This window comes from Oncorhynchus mykiss, chromosome 10, assembly GCF_013265735.2.
Source record: "Oncorhynchus mykiss isolate Arlee chromosome 10, USDA_OmykA_1.1, whole genome shotgun sequence".
In the NCBI taxonomy this organism is placed as follows: Eukaryota; Metazoa; Chordata; class Actinopteri; order Salmoniformes; family Salmonidae; genus Oncorhynchus; species Oncorhynchus mykiss.
Window position 1 is genome coordinate 49,880,875 of NC_048574.1, and position 22,553 is coordinate 49,903,427.

Here is a 22,553-nt window from a genome sequence, read left to right on the forward strand (position 1 = left end):
AGCGACAGATTTTCATGCGGATCTCCTAAAATTCTGTTTTTTTCACGTGCGCTCTAGCCAGAATCTCGCAGTTTCAGTGCTGGTAGGCTACCTACATTATGAGATTATTATGGATAAGAGCTATATTATTTGTATTTATCAAACGGCAGCCAAGCATCGATCATCATGTCACCAAAATAAGACCCTCGATATTTATTGGAAAGGAGCATCAAGCTCACCACCTTGCATATTCACCACCCTGTAAAGTTTCTTGACAATGTATTTCATCTGTAGCCTAACTAACTGCATGGTTTCCCGAGTCATAGTGGGAGGACCACACAACAGGGTAGCCTAGTGGTTAGAGCGTTGGACTAGTAACCGGAAGGTTGCAAGTTCAAACCCCCGAGCTGACAAGGTTCAAATCTGTCGTTCTGCCCCTGAACAGGCAGTTAACCCGCTGTTCCTAGGCCGTCAGAATTTGTTCTTAACTGACTTGCCTAGTTAAATAAAGGTCAAATAAAAAAACATATCATCATGTGACTCCAAGTTTACCTCAATATGATGGTTATTATATCAATATTTACTCATAAAGGCGTTTCCACCTCCATATGCATTTTACTGACAAAAAAATCCCAACATGTCGAACGGACAAATTGTTTGTCGGCATGTATAAAATTGTACCAGCATTCCATGTTTCCGTCAGCCCAGTCAACTTTTTTCATTCGTCAGGTAGTTCATCCGCATTAAATGGTTGGATAGAAAAGTGGTTACTGTAGGTACATTTTTCCTCAAAAAAGTAGCTATCATCAAAGTCAAGGGGAAAAAGTTAAGTGGCATTTCTATTTTCATGTGGGGGGTGGGAGTGTGAGAAGGGGGTGGTGTGGGATTATTTAAGATACTCTTTGAAGTGGTAGGGCTTAAGATGCTTTCGGAAGATGGGCAGGACTCTGCTGTCCTAGCTTCAGGGGGAAGCTGGTTCCACCATTGGGGTGCCAGGACAGGGAAGCTTTGACTAGGCTGTGCGGGAGCTGCCCTCCCGTAGGGGTGGGATGGCCAAGAGACCAGAGGTGGCAGAATGGAGTCCTTAGGTTGAGGAATAAGGTTTGAGCATATCCTGAAGGTAGGGAGGGGCAGTTCTTATTGCTGCTACGTAGGCAAGTGCCATGGTCACTGGTTTGATGTTTGCAGAGAATGACAGTGTGTTCTCCGGGGTCGCACCAAGGTTCTTTGCACTCTGGGAGGGGTACGCTGTGGAGTTGTGATGGAGAGGTCTTGGACCGGGCAGGCCTTCCCCGGGAGGAAGAGCAGCTCTGTCTTGTCGAGCTTGAGGTGGTGGACCGACATCCAAGCTGAGATATCTGCTAGGCATGCAGAGTTGCGTGTCGCCACCTGGGTGTCAGAATGGGGGAAGTTGAAAAGTAGTCGAGTATCATCCGAATTGCAATGATAGGAGAGACCATGTGAGGACATGACGGAGCTGAGTGACTTGGTGTATAAAGAGAAGAGGAGAAGGCCTAGAACCGAGCCCTGGAGGACACCAGTAGTAAAAGTAAAACATCTCCGTGTCACCTGGTAGGAGCGGCAGGCCAGGTAGGATGCGATCCAAGAGTGTGCAGAGCCTGAGACGGTTTCACAACAATTTCACGACTCTGGCGTGCCAGAGGCGGAGGATATATGGCTCCCTCGGGACCAGGCCCCAACCCCAGTGATCTGCGTGGAGAGGAGGCGGAGAAAGAGAGGCCGGAGGGCGGGCTGCATTCTGAGAAGTCGGAGGCAATCGAATAAACCTCCACTTCCCTCAATTCTTCTGGCAAACATGCAATCTTTGGACAATAAAATGCACAAGTTATTGGGAAGATTAAACTACCAACGGGACATTAAAAACTGTATCTCAACTAACTGGTGCCCCCGCACATTGACTCTGTACCGGCACCCCCCTGTATATATTGTTCATTTTTAATTTAATCACTCGTTACTTATATCTCTTATTCTTATCCATATTTTTTGAAACGGCAATGTTGGTTAGGGGCTCGTATGTAAGCATTTCACTGTAAGGCTCAGTGCATGTGACTAATCAAATTTGATTTGATTCTGCCAAAAAGCGCATTTTGATAAAAAAATACATGTTTACGTTGAAATACCTCTCCTGTGAGGTAGTGATGTGCAACATATGCCTAGTTTCCTCTTTTTGAGTCACATTGAGGGAGAAAATAGAAAATCTCCTACTTTGGAGAAATGAGAAGCCCTGTGCCACCACCGCGACGACCAGGTGCTCTCGGACTATGAGAGAGCACTCAGTCAGATGAAGAGAGAGCAGCTGAAGTAGCAGTGTTCTCCAGGGTGATCCATGTCTCTGTCAGGGCCACAAAATCTCTTGGGCAGAGATGGGAAACTTGCGGCCCAGGGCCCTTAGATCAATTCCCCACCCACCCCAGTCACTGATCGTCAGTCAATTAATCCCTGACAGCTAAAATAGTTTAGATTGCCAGCTTCTAAACTTGTTGTCATGGTCAAATTACAGCAGAAATTTCAAACAACACAAACAACCCAATGTCACACCCTGGCCATAGAGAGGCTTTTATTCTCTATTTTGGTTAGGCCAGGGTGTGTCTAGGGTGGGCATTCCAGTTTATTTCTATGTTTTCTATTTCTTAGTTTTTGGCCAAGTGTTGTTCTCTATCAGAGGCAGCTGTCGTTGTCTCTGATTGGGAATCATACTTAGGCAGCCTTTACCCACCTGTGTTTTAAGGGTAGTTGTTTTCTGTATAGTTTATTTGACTTACAGAACTGTTTGTGTTTTCACTTTGATATTTTGTTAGAGTGTTTTGATAAATAAAAATCATGAACACTTACCACGCTGCGCTTTGGTCCGATCCTCATTCTGACGAGAGACGTTACACGAAAAAGTCAAAACATTTGTGTGCTACAGATCATTCTGTGACTTTTGTGTGTTGATTTGAGCCAGAACACTGCTTGCTAATAGCATGATTTTCAAGGTCAAGCATAAAGCTAAGGGAACTTGTCGTCACTGACCTCGGTTGGGTTTAACAGTGGTTAAAGAGGATATACTGTACTTTTGTTTAAAGTTAGTTTTTCCCCTAGCTTGCGGTTAGAAGTATATTAAACAATACTCTGTGATACTGGGTTGGTCAATCAAAACTCAAAATGCGATTTACCCTCCTTTTATTTTACCTGTTGGCAATAGACCTATTATTAAGAACATTTGTATGATGCCTGTTACCAATTAGCATGAAGGAAGTCCACTATATGCTCTATGCAAGTTCACCCAACTCACAAACTCAAACCAGGGTGGAAAGACCTCCTCTGGTCAGCCCCTCTACTTTAGGAGCTGACACCGATATTTCCTCTCAGTATCAGACCCATAGCAGTCATTCATGTGACCTGTATATCACACTGCCAGAGTAATCTCACCTTGAGTTCAGTACATTCGTCACTAGTCTGAGGGAGTACCACGGAGACCACTGTGGGTTTAACCTCACTTCTGAATGTTGTAACAAGACCACTGATAAGAATGGACATTGATGTACATTTAGGTATTGAGCTAGTTTCTGAATCAGCTAAACACTGTTGAAGTAAATGGTCTTGAGAAGGTTAAGGCAACAGCCTTTACCGGCACCCTGAAAACGGCCTGAATCTGAGAGGCCTCTGAGAATCCATTTTGTTCTAGCAGAATGGAATTTAGGGGCATCAGCAAACTATATCCTGTTCACAAATATTTTATCTTAGATCACTATTTAAATGTTTATTCTAGCTCATTCAGTATATACACTGTGAAATAAAACAGATCAGGAATGAATATGGGCAAATGCAAGTCACGCACACATACGCAGGCACACTGACACAGTCATAGCTTTCACAGTCTTCTGTGGAAGTCTATTTCCGTGCAACCATGTTCCTGTTGTCTACGTATAATGCATTAAAACACATGCGAAAGATTAAGTACGTGTTCAGACATCAACACTTCTTGTACACACAGGTGCCTGTCCGTGAGTGGAGGGCAGAGGCGGTCCGTTTAAGATGAGGGAGGGCGATAATGTTTTTATGAGCAGGGCCTTATTTCTATTGCAGCATATTGGATGACTGTCATTCATATTCCATTCACCCAGCTCAACGTAACATCAATTGGTTTATTGATAGGTTGAGGCTCTATATGATACTCTAATTTTCCATATACCCATAATGAGGTTGCTACAACCCAGTCAATGAATGAAAGTTTGAGTAATCAAGGTGACAGACATTGACACATTCAATACCGCCTTGCACAATCTTGCCTGCATCTAGCTGATCTGATCTAGGGTAATCATTCGTCTAGCAGTTGCAAACAAGAGTTTCTATTAGACACATTCAAGTATGTTTATCCCCGTTTCGTTCCATTTACTTCCGTTTAAGAAATGTTTTTCAACAAAATCACTGGAATGAATACACCCCTGATCACACGCAAACACATTTCACTTTCATAGCAGCTACATACAAACAGCATGATCCCTTTGATCATTGGATAATTCCTTCTCACATCGACGTGCTCTACTCCTCTTATATTTTCCCTTCGCTTGTAGACTTTAGTGCACAACACATCGGCTGTCTGTGCCCAGGTGAAAAAATATTTCCAAGACTAACCTTAATATATCATAACCACTAAACGCTACACACCGCCTACATTGTTGTCACCATATTAGTCAACATACTGTAGCTACTAGAACTAACATGTTAGTAAACACACTACAATCATGCAGTGTAGTGTACAGTTATCAACCAGTTTAGCAGTTACACCGGCGGGCCGGGTGGTAGTAAATGTTTTTAAACCAAAAGCTTGCCTTGACTATGAGGAGATCCAGTGTTGGATAACCATAGCCAGCTAGGTAACATAGCATCCTTCTCTGCTTGAGCCGGGTGTTTGAGTAGGCGTGTAGTAGCTAGCTGCATTCCCTAGCTAAATAACTGAAAGTGAAGAAAATACAAAATATACAGTTGAAGTCGGAAGTTTACATACACCTTAGCTAAATACATTTAAACTCAGTTTTTCACAATTTCTGACATTTAATCAAAATAAAAATTCCCTGTCTTAGGTCAGTTAGGATAACCACTTCATTTTAAGAATGTGAAATGTCAGAATAATGGTAGAGAGAATGATTTATTTCAGCTTTTATTTCTTTCATCCCATTCCCAGTGGGTCAGAAGGTTACATACACTCAATTAGTATTTGGTAGCATTGCCTTTAAATTGTTTAACTTGGGTCAAGCCTTTCGGGTAGCCTTCCACAAGCTTCCCACAATAGGTTGGGGGAATTTTGGTCCATTCCTCCTGATAGAGCTGGTGTAACTGAGTCAGGTTTGTAGGCCTCCTTGCTCGCACACGCTTTTTCAGTTCTACCCACAAATGTTCTATGGGATTGAGGTCAGGGCTTTGTGATGGCCACTCCAATACCTTGACTTTGATGTCCTTAAGCCATTTTGCCACAACTTTGTAAGTATGCTTGGGGTCATTGTCCATTTGGAAGACCCATTTGCGACTAAGCTTTAACTTCCTGACTGATGTCTTGACATGTTGCTTCAATATATCCACATAATTTTTCTCCCTCATGATTCCATATATTTTGTGAAGTGCACCAGGCCCTCCTGCAGCAAAGCACACCCACAACATGATGCTGCCACCCTCGTGCTTGACGGTTGGGATGGTGATCTTCGGCTTCCTCCAAACATAACAATGGTCATTTTGGCCAAACAGTTCTATTTTTGTTTCATCAGACCGGAGGACATTTCTCCAAAAAGTATGATCTTTGTCCCCATGTGCAGTTGCAAACCGTAGTCTGGCTTTTTTATGGCGGTTTTGGAGTAGTGGCTTCTTCCTTGCTGAGCGGCCTTTCAGGTTATGTCGATATAGGACTCGTTTTACTGTGGATATAGATACTTTTGTACTTTTGTACCTGTTGTTCTGGGATTGATTTGCACTTTTCGCACCAAAGTACGTTAATCTCTAGGAGACAGAACGCGTCTCCTTCCTGAGCGGTATGACAGCTGCGTGGTCCCATGGTGTTTATACTTGCTCACAATTTTTTGTACAGATCAACATGGTACCCTCAGGCATAGGTAAATTGCTCCCAATGATGAACCAGACTTATGGAGATCTACAAAAAAAAATTCTGAGGTCTTGGCTGATTTCTTTGGATTTTCCAATGATGTCAAGCAAAGAGGCACTGAGTTTGAAGGTAGGCCTTGAAATACATCCACAGGTACACCTCCAAATGACTCAAATGATGTAAATTATTCTATCAGAAGCTTCTAAAGCCATGACATAATTTTCTGGAATTTTCCTAGCTGTTTAAAGTCACAGTCAACTTAGTGTATGTAAACTTCTGACCCACTAGAGTTGTGATACAGTGAATTATAAGTGAAATAATCTGTCTGTAAACAATTGTTGGAAAAATTTCTTGTGTCATGCACAAAGTAGATGTCTTAACCGACTTGCCAAAACTATAGTTTGTTAATTCTTGACGCACCCATCCCGGTAGCGGGATCATTTTCATCAACACCCGCTGAAGTGCAGCGCGCCAAATTCAAATTAAATTACTAAACATATTCAATTTTCATGATATCACAATTGCAATATAGCAAAACACAGTTTAGCTTGTTGTTAATCCACCTGGCGTGTCAGATTTCAATAAAGCTTTTCGGCGAAAGCATAACAAGCTTTTATGTAAGAACATCTCTTTCAGTAGACAAAATATTACAAACACCTAGCAGCCAAGTAGATTGGTCACGAAAGTCAGAAAAGCAATAGATTAAATCGCTTACCTTTGATGATCTTCGGATGTTTTCACTCACGAGACTCCCGGTTACACAATAAATGTTCCTTTTGTTCCATAAAGATTATTTTTATATCCAAAATTGCAAATTGCAAATAGTATCTGTAATGTCCACAGAAACATGTCAAATGTTTTTATAATCAATTCTCAGGTTGTTTTTAAAATATATAATCGATAATATATCAACCGGGACTGTCGCTTTTTCAATAGGAGAGAGAGAGACAATGGCTGCCCCACTCTGTTGCGCAAGCAAAACTCATGCGAACACCCAGCTATCCACTGAAGCAAAGTTATCTTTCTCGCTCATTTTTCAAAATAAAAGCCTGAAACTATGTCTAAAGTCTGTTGACACCTTGAGGAAGCGATCGGAAAATGAATCTGGTTGATATCCCTTTAAATGGAGCAACGGCAGGCTATGGAACATAGAGCTTTCAAAATAGAAGCCACTTCCTGGTTTGATTTTCCTCAGGTTTTTGCCTGCAATATCAGTTTTGTTATACTCCAGCCTAAGTGTTTGTAAACTTCCTACTTCAACTGTAACTAGCTCTCTCTCACTCTCTCTCCCTCGCTTCTCCTTAATTTTGTAAGAAACATTTGCTGTACTGGTCCACATGAATGAGGCCAAGATGCATTCCAGGTTTCTTTACAGAGCCCATCTGGTGCACAGAGTGGTCTCTCTGTGGAACGCCATTAAACTATTTGACACTGGGATACCATGTTCCTCTACAGATAATCACACCATGATTTCACATTCTACCCATCAGGCCTATAGCCTTAGAAGAGAGATTTGTGCTAATTTCTATTTTATTTCCAAATTCTCATCCAGTGTATCCAGTATACCAGCAAAGGAATTTTTCTGTGCCTTAGCATAGTAGAAGTCCCAAGATGAGTTTGTGCTGTCTTAAGTACGGCACAAAGTGCTGAAAATGTCAATGTTGATTATGATGTTATATGTGTCAATGTAAATCTTCATTAAGACTTTCTCACTGGCGTACCACACACATTGCGGGTGGGGGGGCAGGCAACTGGCTCTGGTGGCCCCCTTCCCCCTCCCCAGATAGAATCTGAACATGTCATAAGCCACGACAAAGGTGTTTCGAATTACAAGAAATTAGCTGTAAAACTGCAACATTTCCTCTCATGGCAAAGTGTGTAGAACAGCCGGAAATGAGCTTTAAAGATGTAAAATTCGCTCAGCCTCATTGCAAAATGTGTATAATAGCATGAGGTTAGCTATGAAATGGCACATTTTTCTCTCAGCCTCATGGCGATACAGCATGTAGACGCGTCCTGATGTGTGACTTCTGAATCTTCAATCTTGAAAAAGTTGCCACTTTTTGAGAAAAGAATGCCTCACATTTATAGTCTCTCCCAAATATGTTTCAGGGAGTACAACAGAACATGTTGTAAAGAAAGATAAACATACCTCTAAAGCTTCATTATGCCTAGGCATTTGAGTTGGGTTCGAGTCAAAAACACAAAGCTGAATGGATACAACTGCCATCACCCATGGCTTCAATTATGGCCAAGGTTTAGTGTTTGATTCTGCTGACTGGTTTTATTCAACAGACACACAAATCTTCATCTTTGGTTTGATGTCAAATGTAATATGCAGTGGTGAATGATGAAGACCGTCATCTCTCACTATGTGGGAATAGTTTTTGCTTCTGGATACTGTTGCCTCTCATCTGTACACCATCCAGATGTAGTCTGCTAATAATACCATAGGTATTTTGGTCCTTCTAATGTGTTAGGCATCACATACCCCCCCAATCTAACAGACTGTACATATACTATAATCCTATTATTACCTTTATGTCCTTTTCTTTACTGTAACAAAAATAAATTCACTCTTTGCAGACCTCATAAAGTATGCTTTGAAAAACATAGTAATGTAATGTGATCATTATCTTAAAATCTGAATTGTAGTCTCTTTTGGTGTCTGTGCTTGCCAGGTAGAAGACCCCTGCTGTATTCCTGCCTCATGCTTGTGATTCATTTTTAAACCTTTATGTCTGATCATGCCAGAGAATACACTCCAGCCATCACTCTGCCATTCATGGAGCTAAGGAGCTGAGTGAATGTAGACCACTCTTGTCGGTGGGTAGAGCGGTTTTAAACCTTAAACCTTCAAGTTGTTGATGAAGGGTGAAAAATCTAAGTCCTTTTTCATTTGTGTGAGAAGTACAGTATGGACTTACATTGACACTCAAAAGGAATATTTGCCTGTGAAGCTAGCAGGGAAATGTTACTGATTAAAAAGCCACAGATCAAATATGAAAGGGAATCTATTTAGGAATATCTTTCCCCTGGTAAATAATCCAAAACACATTTTGAGGGGAGGTTGAGGAGGGTGTGGGGGTAATTCGCCTTATAGTACAGTGCAGGTTTTAAAACCTAGATGACCAGAGGTTTAGCCAAGTTCTGAAACCCATTAAGTGATGGAAAATGTTACAACTGCCTTGCAAGCATGGCAGACCAGCTGTACAGAACAGCAGATACCCGATGCACCTCCAACACATGGATCCTGACAGACTACAGCAAGGCCTTTGATCTTGTGGATGACACCATTGCAGTGAAACATATTTTTTTCAGTTATCTGTCCAACCAGCGATCACGCCATGGATTTGCAACTTTCATTCCGGCCATACCCAGGTGACAAAATACCATGAGACTATCCCATGCCCAAGAACTCTCCTGTGGCCTCCCCCAGGGCACACGGCTTGGTCCAATTGTGTTCGTGGCTCACGTCAATGGTGAATCAGAAGGAACCCTATCCAACTCCCGGGCCTTGGTGGATGACCTGAACCTAATTGGATCAAGACATATATGCGACACTTCCACCATACAGCAGGACCTCAACCAACTAGCCAACTAGTCAGAACAAAACAAGATTAAGCTCAACCCAGCAAAGTGCAAAGTCATGTACTCCTGTTTCAGCCACAATCCTGACCCACCTCTGACATTATCTGTTTCCAGCCACACATTTGAGGTGCTGTCCAGGGCCAAAGCACTCTGTGTGACATTTCAAGTCAACATAAAATGGGACACAAACATCTCCGACATTACCACCAGAGGGGAACCGAAGGCTCTTTATGATGAACTATTTTTGCCACTTAAAACTTCCCCCGTAAGACCTTCTGACAGTCTACACCTGCTTTATCTGTCCAGTGCTCGAGTATGCTGCTCTAATATGGCACTCAGGTCTCACAGCCCACCAACACAAACAACTTGAGAAGATCCAACAATGTGCAACCAAAATCATCAAGGGCCCCATCTACACCTCCTATGACTCTGCAGGCAATGACCTGGGCTTGCAGTCCTTGGAGGCCCTCCGTGCCCACGTCTGCAGATCCTTTGCCCAGAAGCTCGCATAATCCCAGGATAACAACAAACGGCTGCCTCAGACGAGAAACAATGTCAGAGGCAGATCTACCCGGTCCAGTCACAAACGGAACCTTCCCCCTGCTCGGACTGACAGATACTACAACAAACATATGCCTTACTTTGTGAGACTACTTAATGCTGCTCAACTGTAATATTGTAAACTACATCTCATTTGTTTCATTACATTTTATTGAATTACTTACAGTGCATTCAGATAGGATTCAGACCCCTTTAACTTTGACCACATTTTGTTATGTTACAGCCTTCTTCTAAAATTGATTAAATTGTTTTTCCTCCCTCATCAATCTACACACAATAACCCATAATGACAAAGCAAAAACAGGTTTATAGCTTGAGAGAATGCCAAGAGGGTGGCTACTTTGAAGAATCAAAAATCTTAAATATATTTTTATTTGTTTAACACTTTTTTGGTTACCACGTGAATGCATGTGTGCTATTTCATAGTTTTGATGTCTTCACTATTATTCTACAATATAGAAAAATAGTAATGATAAAGAAAAACCTTTGAATGAGTAGGTGTGTCCAAACTTTTGACTGGTACTGTGTGTCATCACTAGATTAGTATCATTTAGGCAAGGATCTGTTCATTCCACCCATGGTTCCATACTTTATGCTAGCTACCTGGAGAACTTTGCTTTGAAGTGCTGTGAGCTATTAGTCTTACTATTGGTAGAGACTGCCTGTAGTGTGTAGACTTCAACTTCCATCACGTTGTAGAAGGAAAATGTGTAGCCTAATGCATAAAATTTGCATAGAACATTTGAGCTTTTTTTCCAGTAGTGAATAATGACCAAACGTATGACACTGCTGTCTTCATATGAAACTTTCTGAGCATTAGGGCTGGCAGGGAGTGTAATGTATTTTCTGGTGACATCAGCTAAAGATCATAATCACAAGATGGATTTGCAATTTAAAACAGTTTTTGCACCATAGGGAGCTGCTCAACAATATTGTCTTCTGCTGTATTAAGGATGACAGAAAAGTGACATTGAGGAAGTAAATCATTTCTGTCCACCATTCACCCCAAAAGAAAGATTGTAACGAGCATAAAATTATAGGTTTTTGTCTCAATTCCACTCTTGAAAGTGAAAATATGCAGTTCAAACAACAACAGAAAACAGTAACCTCTGCACTGTTTTTTTGCTCTGAGATACGGTTGGTTAAATGTAACCACTCTCAAATGTATAGTTGGAATGTAACGTTTTTTGTCGTCTGAAGAGGAATTGTACCAAAGTGCAGTGTGGTAAGTCTTCATGCTTTTTTATTGAAACTGAACACTATAACAAAATAACAAAGAGAATAAACAAAACCCGAAACAGTCCTGTCAGGTGCAGAAAACACTAAACAGAAAATAACTACCCACAAAAACCATGTGGGAAAAAGCTACCCACATGGTTCCTATGGTACCTAATCAGAGACAATGATAGACAGCTGTCCCTGATTGAGAACCATACCCGGCCAAAACAAAGAAATACAAAAAACATATGAAAAGGAACATAGAATGCCCACCGAAATCACACCCTGACCAAACCAAAATAGAGACATAAAAAGCTCTCTAAGGTCAGGGCGTGACATAGAGCTATGACTCACAATTATAATTTGAACCATATTTTGAGGTTATACAGTGTTTGTTTACAATTACATTGTTTCCAAATAATGGATTAGAAAAAGCTATATTTTCGGATCTGATAGGGTAAGACAGTTGAACTACGCTCACAAAGTTATATCCCTTAATAGTCAATGGGTATCATGCATATTACATTTTTGAAAGAGTAACGACTAGTATGAGCAAGAATCGCTTCTCAGGACAAGCCCAGCGTGAAAACAATGGTCTGTCGAGATCTAAAGTCTATTTTTAAGCAGAAATTGGACGTGTTGTTCGTGTTTCTCTCACTGTAATGGAGAATGTGATGATTTTGGACAACGGGATATTTTCTCTTCCATTTAATGGTGTTTTATTATGCCTCCTATAACTAAGCCAGCACTCTACTGCTGCCTCTCTATCACGTGGGCCAGTTGTAATACATTTAAATCAAACCTTTTCCTGGTTTTAGATGTTCCCCTATCTGTCATCTTCAAACTTAATAATAATAGAAATCATAATGCCATTTAGCAAGCGCTTTTATCCAAAGCAACTTACATTTATGCGTGCGTACATTTTCATGTACGGGTGGTCCCATGGAATAAGGTCCTCTATCTTGCCGTCGCTCGAACCAACTGAGCTACAGAGGACCAATCATTAGACGTAGGTTTATATAGCAACAACATCAGGTTGCTCGTCTTGGAGGAATAAGTTCAATCTTCAAGTGACTAAGATTTTCGCTTGTTCCTAAACACACTTTCAACTTTAACTGTAATACCAATCACTGTTGTCAATGTCAACTGTCATCCATTTGTCCGATGAGGAGTGCATATCCTCATTTAAGGCAGGGAGAGGACACAAATGCGTCTTCGATTTGTATCCCAGCCACAATAGAAGAGGATGTAGTTGTGATTTACTGTTTACTATCAGGTTTCAGGTAAGACCCAAGTGCAGAATGTGTTGAAGTAACTATGTTAATTGCAACGACAGGGGCGGGCAAATGACAGGTCAAGGCAGGCAGGGGTCGATAATCCAGAATAGTGGTGCCAAGGTACAGGACGGCAGGCAGGCCCAGGTCAGGCAGAGGTCAGTAATCCAGAGTAGGTGCAAAGGCACAGGACAGCAGGCAGGCTGAGCATCAGGACAGGCAAGGGTAAATACCAGGAGGATGAGAAAAAGAGAGACTGGGGGGAAAGCAGGGGCTGAGACAAACTGCTGGTTGACTTGAACAAACAAGACAAACTGGCACAGACAGAAAGAAAACACAGGTATAAATACCCAGGGGATAAGTGGGGAAGATGGGCAACACCTGGAGGGGGTGGAGACAAGCACAAGGACATGTTTTTATGTGCAGTTTCTATAGGTAGGACTAGGATCAGAGACACATAACTGGAAACGGATGCTCACTCACTGTCTCTACAGACCCAAGAGATTGTCTAAGATAAAACATATCCCTTACCATAACTAACAACAACTCTAGTATTCTCTGTAGATAATATTGCACTATGACAGTATTTGTGAATCATACATGCTCCCTAAAAATGTACTCTTATCAATTGCTTTTTGTTTTTGTATCAGACTCGTTCTTAATATAATTTACCTCTAGGGCTATCTAGCAATATAGAATTAAGCTTCAAAATATACTGTTTTGTTTGCATGTTCTGCCAGGTTGATTCTTCTGCCAAAGTTAATGTGCATGTGGATTTACCCAGATCCATACAACACTCAATCTTGGACCAGAAAAAAAAGCTCCTTCCTGTGTTGGCCATTTCTGCTATAGGTTTACTTTGGGTCCATCCTGCAGCTACACTGTGGTATCTTAAGATGTGGATAAGCACCGATAATCCACGTCTGGTATGAATTTGATGCCAAGTGAATGGGGGTGTCGACCTCAGTTATTTCTCCTTCCTCCTCCTTTCACACCCTCAGCACAGTATAAGGTATTTTGTGGTGTAAAACAATTAAAGAAGTTATCATGTACCACCTGCTAAATGAATGTCCATGGAATTCATTATGAATTCCCTCTATTCATGTGAGCATTCCAGTACTGCTAAGGCTTTTAATCCAACACTGGTAGAGGTGTGGGTCTTTGGCACAATTTATGGTACCTGGCGATTGAAGTTCCCTATTAAGATAGTGTTTGTGCCTTCCTTTCCACTGGACCTCTTCCATACCTACTAAAGATCATGAGAGAGTCAGCTACCAAAACTAATTTTAAAAATGACATTCTTTGTGTTCACCACAATTATAGCCATACCAGTCTCATGATCTTACTGTAAATAGAGAGAGAATCGTATAGGTATGCAAAATCTTCATTAGCCTGTGAAATGATGTACAGCACACACATTCTACTGTTATTTTCTGTAGGTCAAAAAATATTAATCACACTATCTTTTTTTGTTGACTATCAGGATTTGCATGGTATTCTGTGATAACAGATAATCAGCTAATTTCTGATTATAGTGTACTTAAATATACAGCTCTCTAATTTTGTGGAATCAGGGGAAAGTGCTTTATGATGTTTTTTTTGTGACAATGGGTCGAGTTAAATCACGTGGGGTCCTGCCGTGCGCTCTTTTCTTTGACATTTTTTAAAATGTAGATCTCTTGCTGGATGTTGATCGTGATTCGTTTTGAAGAGGGGCAATATCACGCACACAAAGTTTTAGTGTACAAACCGCATATTCTCTCTTTAATAGGGTTTACATGGGATTTGGTGTTGTGATTTTTCAGCAGACGGACCGAGGGCGATGTAGAGGGTTTACTCACCATAGATCTGCAATAGGACTCTTGTTTTAAAAGATGTAGGCCTGTTCTCTCGCAAATTGGCAATAATAGTTTGGAAACACTGTTCCCTTTTTTCCTGGAACGCTGATATATTTGTCTAATGCTCAAATAGGCATGCAAATTGCACATGTTGAATTTGTTGAAGAAAACAAAGAGGACATTCACATTCATATTTTAATGTTAATTCAAACTGTTTTGTTCAGTTCTAAGTTGTGCATTCTGCCCAAGGAATTGTCCCATTGGTAAAAATTATACTGCGCTCACGTCATCTGAGAGTAGCCATCCTCCCCCTGCATGTGAGCTGCCGCAATTGGTCAAATAATATGATCTTAGCACAGTATGCTCTTATTAATACCATACTTGTCGTTTGTTCTTGAGCCCTCATACGTTGCATGTGTTTGACTATGACTCTTGGGCCAGTGTGTCAGGGTGAAAGCATGTTGAACATATCTGTGGAGAGTGTGGGTCAGTTGGTCTTGTTTGATCTGGGTGGACTGTGTGATGGCTGCAGTCCCTGATCCATGTGGCAGTTAACGCTTGCATGTGATGTCACTGTTGGTCGGCCTGGGGCCTTCCTGCAGATGCAGCCAGGGGAAAGCTGAGGGGACACGTGCGTGTGTGTGTTCCACGGTCGCTGCTGTCAGAAATAGCCCTTTTCTAATCTCCCTTATCTTCAGGGTTAACACGCCAGGGGAAGCTTCCACACTCATTCCCGAGCCTGTCTTCAGGAATGGGAAAGAGAAAGGCCATTTTTTCTCACGCTGAGTCTCTGATATTGACCAAGTCTATCAGCCTCCTAGACTCTCTCCCTCATCAGTTAAGTGATCTGTTGACCCATTGTCATAGCACCAGTTTTGTCAGGTCATGTTCGCCATCTCCTCCTGTCTCTACGCACAAATGATGCTCTGTAATGGAAGAACCTTATCGGACTTGTACAAACACGGTCACTTCCTGACTAGTTCAGATATCTGAGAAGTCAACAGATCATTCCCCACTGGAAGCTGTGTACTGGAAGTTACACACTATGAAATAGGTTTGTTTATTGAAGCTGTAATCCCAAACTGTGGCGACAACAAAAGACAGGGGATGTGTTCAAACGAAAGTGAAATAATTTTAATGCAATTCAGCTGTTCGAAAAAGACAAATCATTTATTGAATGGGAAATATAGGCAACCTGTATGTTAAATTAGTAAGCTAATAAACAGACGAATAAATCATCTCTGCTCCTCTCTCTTTGTCATCCTTCTAGGGCCTCCAGGAAAACGGGGAAGGCTGGGAAGACAAGGCGACCCTGGTGATATTCTTTATTTTTTCTATGCTCCTTCAATGTTTTCAATGCTTATCTTCCTCAGCAGTGTGTGTTAATGGGTATGTTGATGTGTGCCATGGAGTAAACCAGGGATCATCGATTAGATTCAGCCGCAGGACAATTTTTTTCTTGAGTGGATGGCCAGGGAGCTGGAACATAATTACAGATCATTTGTAGACTGCAAACTGACCGCAAGAGCCCCCGAACAGATCTAATATTTGACTAAAACATAAAAATTTCAAACCTTGCTTATATTTATATACAATCACATATATCTCTCTATTATGTGTGGGAATACTTTGGAGCAGATTTCTGAAATTAAAATCACTTGAAGCTGACTTAGTCTTTTATGTCCAACAATAATATATATATATATATATATATATATATATATATATATATACTGTAATATTATATTAATTTTTTTCTCAGAAAACTTGGGGGGCCAAATAAAATCACCCACGGGCCAGTTGGGAAACCCTGGGGTAGAGTGCATAAAAAAGACCAACAGATCTGAGTGAACTGTACAGTACCTCCCAACAGTCCCTAGTTGCAGCCAGCCAGGGGAGTTTTGACAGTGTGCAGCTGCAGGCTCCTTGGGTGAATGACTTTTCACCCTGCCAGTATCGCCTGCCTGGCTAGCCTCACTTCTCTCTGTTTCATCTGAGGAAATCCATCCATTCTCAGGAATAATTATACACAGACTTACGTATAATCAGAACCCTTTCAGACATGCCTACGGACGGGAATGTATGTTTTTTGGTTTCACATTGCTTGTGGGAATGAAGCCATACGTCTCCTGACTGGTAGAACTTAACATTTTTTCAACGTTCTGAGAACAGAAGTGAAAATGTCTCCTGTTCTGAGAAAGTTTATTTGTAGGTTGCAGGTAGGTTCTGAGAACATTTTACTCTGGTTCCTTGAAAGTTTTCCTAGGAAGTTTTATTAACGCTGTGAGAATGGAAATTATAAGTTGCTTTGAGGTGGTTTTTTTTTGTTGACTTCTTTAAAACTTTCACTGAATTTTTCAATAAGAAATTACAAGCACAGATAGGACACATGAAATTAATTTCCTTTTGCATGAATCATGCATTTTTTTTTGTGACAGCATCAGTGAGATTCAAACCTATAATCTTCATTTATTTATTCTTGGAATTAGTCCAATGCGCCTAAAGGATGCAGCCAGCATGCCATGTTTTCTTTACGCATACAAAGTTGTTTATTTTAGTCTATTCAAACAGATCCCATTTCAAAGGAAACAAACACTCATTATTGGCCAATTAGTGTGCACGGCCAACACACCTGAACACACTTAGCAAAATAAAGGATAGAGAGAGTTTTGTTTATGCTGAGAACGAATGTAAACTCAGCATAAAAAGAAACGTCTCTTTTTCAGGACCCTGTCTTTCAAAGATAATTCGTAAAAATCCAAATAACGTCACAGATCTTCATTGTAAAGGGTTTAAACACTGTTACCCATGCATGTTCAATGAACCATAAACATTTAATGAGCATGCAGCCGTGGAACGGTCGTTAAGACACTAACAGCTTACAGACGGTAGGCAATTAAGGTCACAGTTTTGAAAACTTAGAACACTAAAGAGGCCTTTCTACTGACTCTGAAAAACAACAAAAGAAAGATGTCCAGGGTTCATGCTCATCACCAGGGGTGATGGTCGGAATCGCGTTTATCGTCGAAGGAATGAGCATTACACCGAGGCCTGTACTCTGGAGTGGGATCGATTTGGGGGTGGAGGCCCCGTCATGGACTGAGGCGGTGTGTCACAGCATCATCGGACTGAGCTTGTTGTCATTACAGGCAATCTAAACTCTGTGCGTTTCAGGGAAGACATCCTCCTCCCGCATGTGGTACCCTTCCTGCAGGCTCATCCTGACATGACCCTCCAGCATGACAATGCCACCAGCCATACTGCTCGTTCTGTGCGTGATTTCCTGCAAGACAGCGAAGAGCCCGGTTCTCAATCCCATTGAGCACGTCTGGCACCTGTTGGATCAGAGGGTGAGGGCTAGGGCCATTCCCCCCATAAATGTCTGGGAATTTGCAGGTGCCTTGGTGGAAGGGTGGGGTAATATCTCACAGCAAGAACTGTTAAATATGGTGCAGTCCATGAGGATGAGATGCACTGCAGTACTTAATGTAGCTGGTGGCCACACCAGATACTGACTGTTACTTTTGATTTTGACCCCCCCCCCCCCTTTGTTCAGGGACACATTATTCAATTTCTGTTAGTCACATGTCTGTGGAACCTGTTCAGTTTATGTCTCAGTTGTTGAATCTTATGTTCATACACATATGTACACATGTTAAGTTTGCTGAAAATAAACGCAATTGACACTGAGAGGACGTTTCTTTATATGTTTTTAAATTACATTTTTTGAACATTCTCTAAACGTTACAAAAGTTTTCTTGTAGTTCTTATGGAACGTTTTCTTCACGTTCTGAGAGTGGAATATATGTTTTTGAACAACATTCTTAGAACGTTACTGTACGTTACTAACGTTTTCATGGAAAGCGGTCTTAATGTTCTTAGAACAGTATGAGAACATGACTTTAAATACAACCATGAGGAAACCTTTAGGTAACATTATGCTAAAGTACTGAAATTCCCACAGAAGAACGTTGATTCTGAACGTTCTCTGAACTATTTGAGAACATTCCAGATGATTTGAGAACATACTATTACTGCTGGCAGGCAGCACTGCCGCAAAAACGATGTTGGCTCTTAGATGGCAATCACCTCACCTCAAGCCAGTGGATACAGTTACTATACGAACTGAGTATGAAATTCAATGAAAGTATACATTAAATGTAACCAACGTTCTGTTGAAGTAATGAAATTCCAAGTAAATAACGTTCCTTAAATGTGCTGAGAATGTCCCAAAGTCAAGCAACTATCCCGCAGAAAGTTGTGGAAAGTTGTATGCAAAAGGACCTCAGGACGGACACCCAAGCTCTCACCAAGCTCTAAGAAATATATGGTTATCAGAACGTTATGTTAGCTGGGGGCGGGGGCGGACTGGCTGGGGGGCGGACTAGCTGGGGGCGGACTGCAAAGATCTGTTGTGGAAGTATGCCATTAAAAAAGCGATATCCACTACTATAATTGGGTTATTTCTTATCACATCCTTTGTTAATAGTGTGTAGTTCAATTTTCTTGGAATGTTCTTTGACATTTACCATATGTGGATATGTTTAGTCTGTGGATATGAAACATGGTGGACCCACATAATCCTATTCACAACGACCGAGGCCAGAATTCACAGGTAATTTATTAGCCGGCAGTGTATCATCAGGCTGTTAAGGGAGGCTCACTAATTGCTCCCCTGGGCTCCAGCAATGTGACCGGAAGTTCAAATATTAGAAAAGCATGGAAAGGAGTTCCAATATGATGTCACCTTTCTGTTGATAATAGATCAGGCCATTTCCATGTACATACTGTATATTCCTTCAACATATGAAGTTCATGGGAGCACATTTGGTGTCAAATGAAAGCTAATAGTTTATATATTTGAGAAATGTAATCATATTAAAAATTATCCAAGATAGTACCTTTCTATCTTGAGCAGAGGGAGCATTGATGGTAGAGCCAGGCAGGGAGGTAGAGACATCTGACAGACAGGCCTCGGAGCTCTTCGTCAGGCACCTTTTCGTCTTCGATGTTTACAGCTTCTCCTCCGTAGATCAGGCTAGATCGTCCACTACTGAAATGTAGCACCCACGTGGTGATGCTTCAGCGACTGTAAAAGCGGCAGTAAGAACACCACTCCTCAGCAGTAGACCTGAAAATCCCCCTACGAGGTGAGCCTCTGCATCACCTCACACCGCAGTCCACTTCCATCTAGGAACCGGAGCTGGAAGCCAAAAAGCCAATGCTGTTGGTCGGGTGTTGATGCTGCCTCATTCAATTTTAGCTAGCTAGTGAAGCAAAATATAAACTGACTTGCTATAATCAGTCCTGCAATTTCGTGGGTCACCACCAGATATTACAGTTTCTCTCACAACAAGTTGACTTTTTTAAATTTTTATAAAAAATAATGCAATGAAAAACACTTTAAAACAATAGAATATGTACAATATTTACAGAGCTCTCTGTCTAGGCTACCTCACTGCGACATGGCAACCACGGAACCAAGTATAGTTTTGTACAGTACAGTACAGTACAGTAGCGCACACTAGAGTATAATGTACTATATTGTACGGTACTATACTGAACTCTACTGCGCTGTTCTGTGCTGTGCTATAGTGTACTGTGTTCTACTGGGATGTCCAAACTTGTCAAACATCGACGTCTATGATTGGTTCAGACCAAATCTGGTCTCGCTTGAGGCGGGGGAGCTCATTAGAATACTAACCTATGTTTAGAATGATGCCAAACCATGCAAAGGAGGTCAATTGCATTTTTCTACCTTTGTGTATCTATTGAGAATACAACACAATGATTACATCACATATGCATAATTATGCATTTCTGTGTAGTATAGGTCAGGAACCCATGATATCATTCTGTTACCGTCATTCTGTTATCAGGTGTTAATCCACTTCACTTGCTGTAGTTGTAACGTCGGCTTCCAACTCACACTCTCAACCACAGAGATCCCCTGAACGCAGCTCACTTTCCAGCCCACATTCCAGCTCACACTCTGAAACACATAGATCCCCTAAACGCAGCTCACTCTCCAGATCCCAATCACCTGAATTCTGATCCCTGTTCACACACCTGTATGTCATTTACACACACCGTTTACTTCAGTTCTTTGCACCCCATTATTGTGGGGTATTGTTTGTTTTGATACACATTTCTATTCGCACCGCTGTTTAGTTCCGTGTAAGTCCTTCCGTGTATCGTAGTTTTTGGCCATCCTCACTAACGACGCCTTTTTGCCTATTCCCTGCCTGTACTTTTGCTTATCAGATTTCCTGTCATCAACCTCTTGTCTGATCTCCCAGACTACGTTATTAGCCTTTTCCCTGCCTGTACCGTTACCTTTTTGGAGTCCCTGTGTGTGACCTTCTGCCTGCCCCTGGACCCAGCCACCTGCTTCCTCCTGTGGTCCTTTACAATTAAACACCTGCTGTGCCCTGCGCTTGAAACCAGCACTCTGTCTCCCATCGTATTCATTACAGTAGTTTAATAACCCACTTTTTTTTCCAAACTCAAGGTGTCATATAGCTCACACCCGATTGTTTCTGCAGACATCTTTGAATGTTTGTTCAGAGTAGATATGAGGTTTTGGAAAACTGTTACAAAACTTCATTCTGTTGCAAAACTTTACATTTGCACTGCTCTTGGAATTTTCATTGGACATTTTTGAAAGTAGTCCTTCTGCATGGGTTTTTAAATCTTTGCAATCAATTGTTTTTGTTTGGCATACATTTTCTGGTGAAAATTAGAAGTCACAGTGTCGTTCTGTTACCATGGAATTTCCCACCATAGACCTGAGCAAGGGAGGGGGGTTAGTCAGCATGTAGACAAGGGAGCGGGAGTTAGTCAGCATGTAGACAAGGGAGCGAGAGTTAGTCAGCACGTAGACAAGGGAGGGGGAGTTAGTCAGCACGTAGACAAGGGAGGGGGAGTTAGTCAGCACGTAGACACGGGAGCGGGCGTTAGTCAGCACGTAGACAAGGGAGCGGGCGTTAGTCAGCACGTAGACAAGGGAGAGGGAGTTAGTCAGCACGTAGACAAGGGAGGGAGAGTTAGTCAGCACGTAGACAAGGGAGGGGGAGTTGGTCAGCACGTAGACAAGGGAGGGGGAGTTGGTCAGCACGTAGACAAGGGAGGGGGAGTTAGTCAGCACGTAGACAATGGAGGGGGAGTTAGTCAGCACGTAGACAAGGGAGGGGGAGTTAGCATGTAGACAAGGGAGGGGGAGTTAGTCAGCACGTAGACAATGGAGGGGGAGTTAGTCAGCACATAGACAAGGGAGGGGGAGTTAGTCAGCACGTAGACAAGGGAGGGGGAGTTAGCATGTAGACAAGGGTGACTTCAGTGTTAAAGACAGAGCCTTTATAAAGCTTGCCTATTTTTTATTTTGGTTAATTCACCATTTCCAACTATTTACTTGACCATGTGATCAGAAAAAGATGCACACTAACTTTATCCTATGATAATCAAAAATTCCCAAACAATCAAAAACACTTTGCCCGTGATACAAAATGCCCTCGATGACTAAGCAAGGTTTTAGTGCAAATGGCTGAACTTTCCCCTACAGCGTACTCATCTTCTCAGCTACGATATGGAAATGAATGTGTCCCAGAGAGAAGATAGTAGAAATCTAGACTACACCACATCCGATACATACAGAGATCCGTAATCCGGACAGTAGCCTGAAATCCATGTCTGGCGCCCAAATGTGGACCACAGATAAAGCTCATCCATGATGTATAGTGGTGGGTGGCGTTGGAGGTAAATCACATGGCCCATATAGCTCTGGAGGGCCTCTGCCCAGGTGGTCTGCAGAGGAGCAGCATATAACATGTCTCCCATGTGTCCCATCTCATCTCATCAGTACATTCTCACGTCCTGGCCTAAGGTTCTGGCCTGCTTGTATCTGGCATCCGTACACAATCTGTCAGTTCTTCCCTAGATAGTGTAGAACACACATGCAGTTACGGGGATGGAGAGGATAGGTGCCTCTTTGTTTTC

At 41.8% G+C, this 22,553-nt stretch overlaps 1 protein-coding gene across 5 annotated transcripts in view; it reads left to right on the forward strand.

Annotated features, from left to right (window-relative positions):
- Positions 1 to 22,553, forward strand: part of LOC110534200 (collagen alpha-1(XXIII) chain) — a 142,579-nt gene that overhangs the window by 69,446 nt on the left and 50,580 nt on the right. For all 5 annotated transcript variants that reach the window (XM_036933304.1, XM_036933309.1, XM_036933305.1 and 2 more), the window contains exon 3: positions 15,829 to 15,873. In XM_036933304.1, coding sequence (XP_036789199.1) covers positions 15,829 to 15,873 — 45 coding nt within the window. The remainder of the gene's footprint in view (positions 1 to 15,828; positions 15,874 to 22,553) is intronic.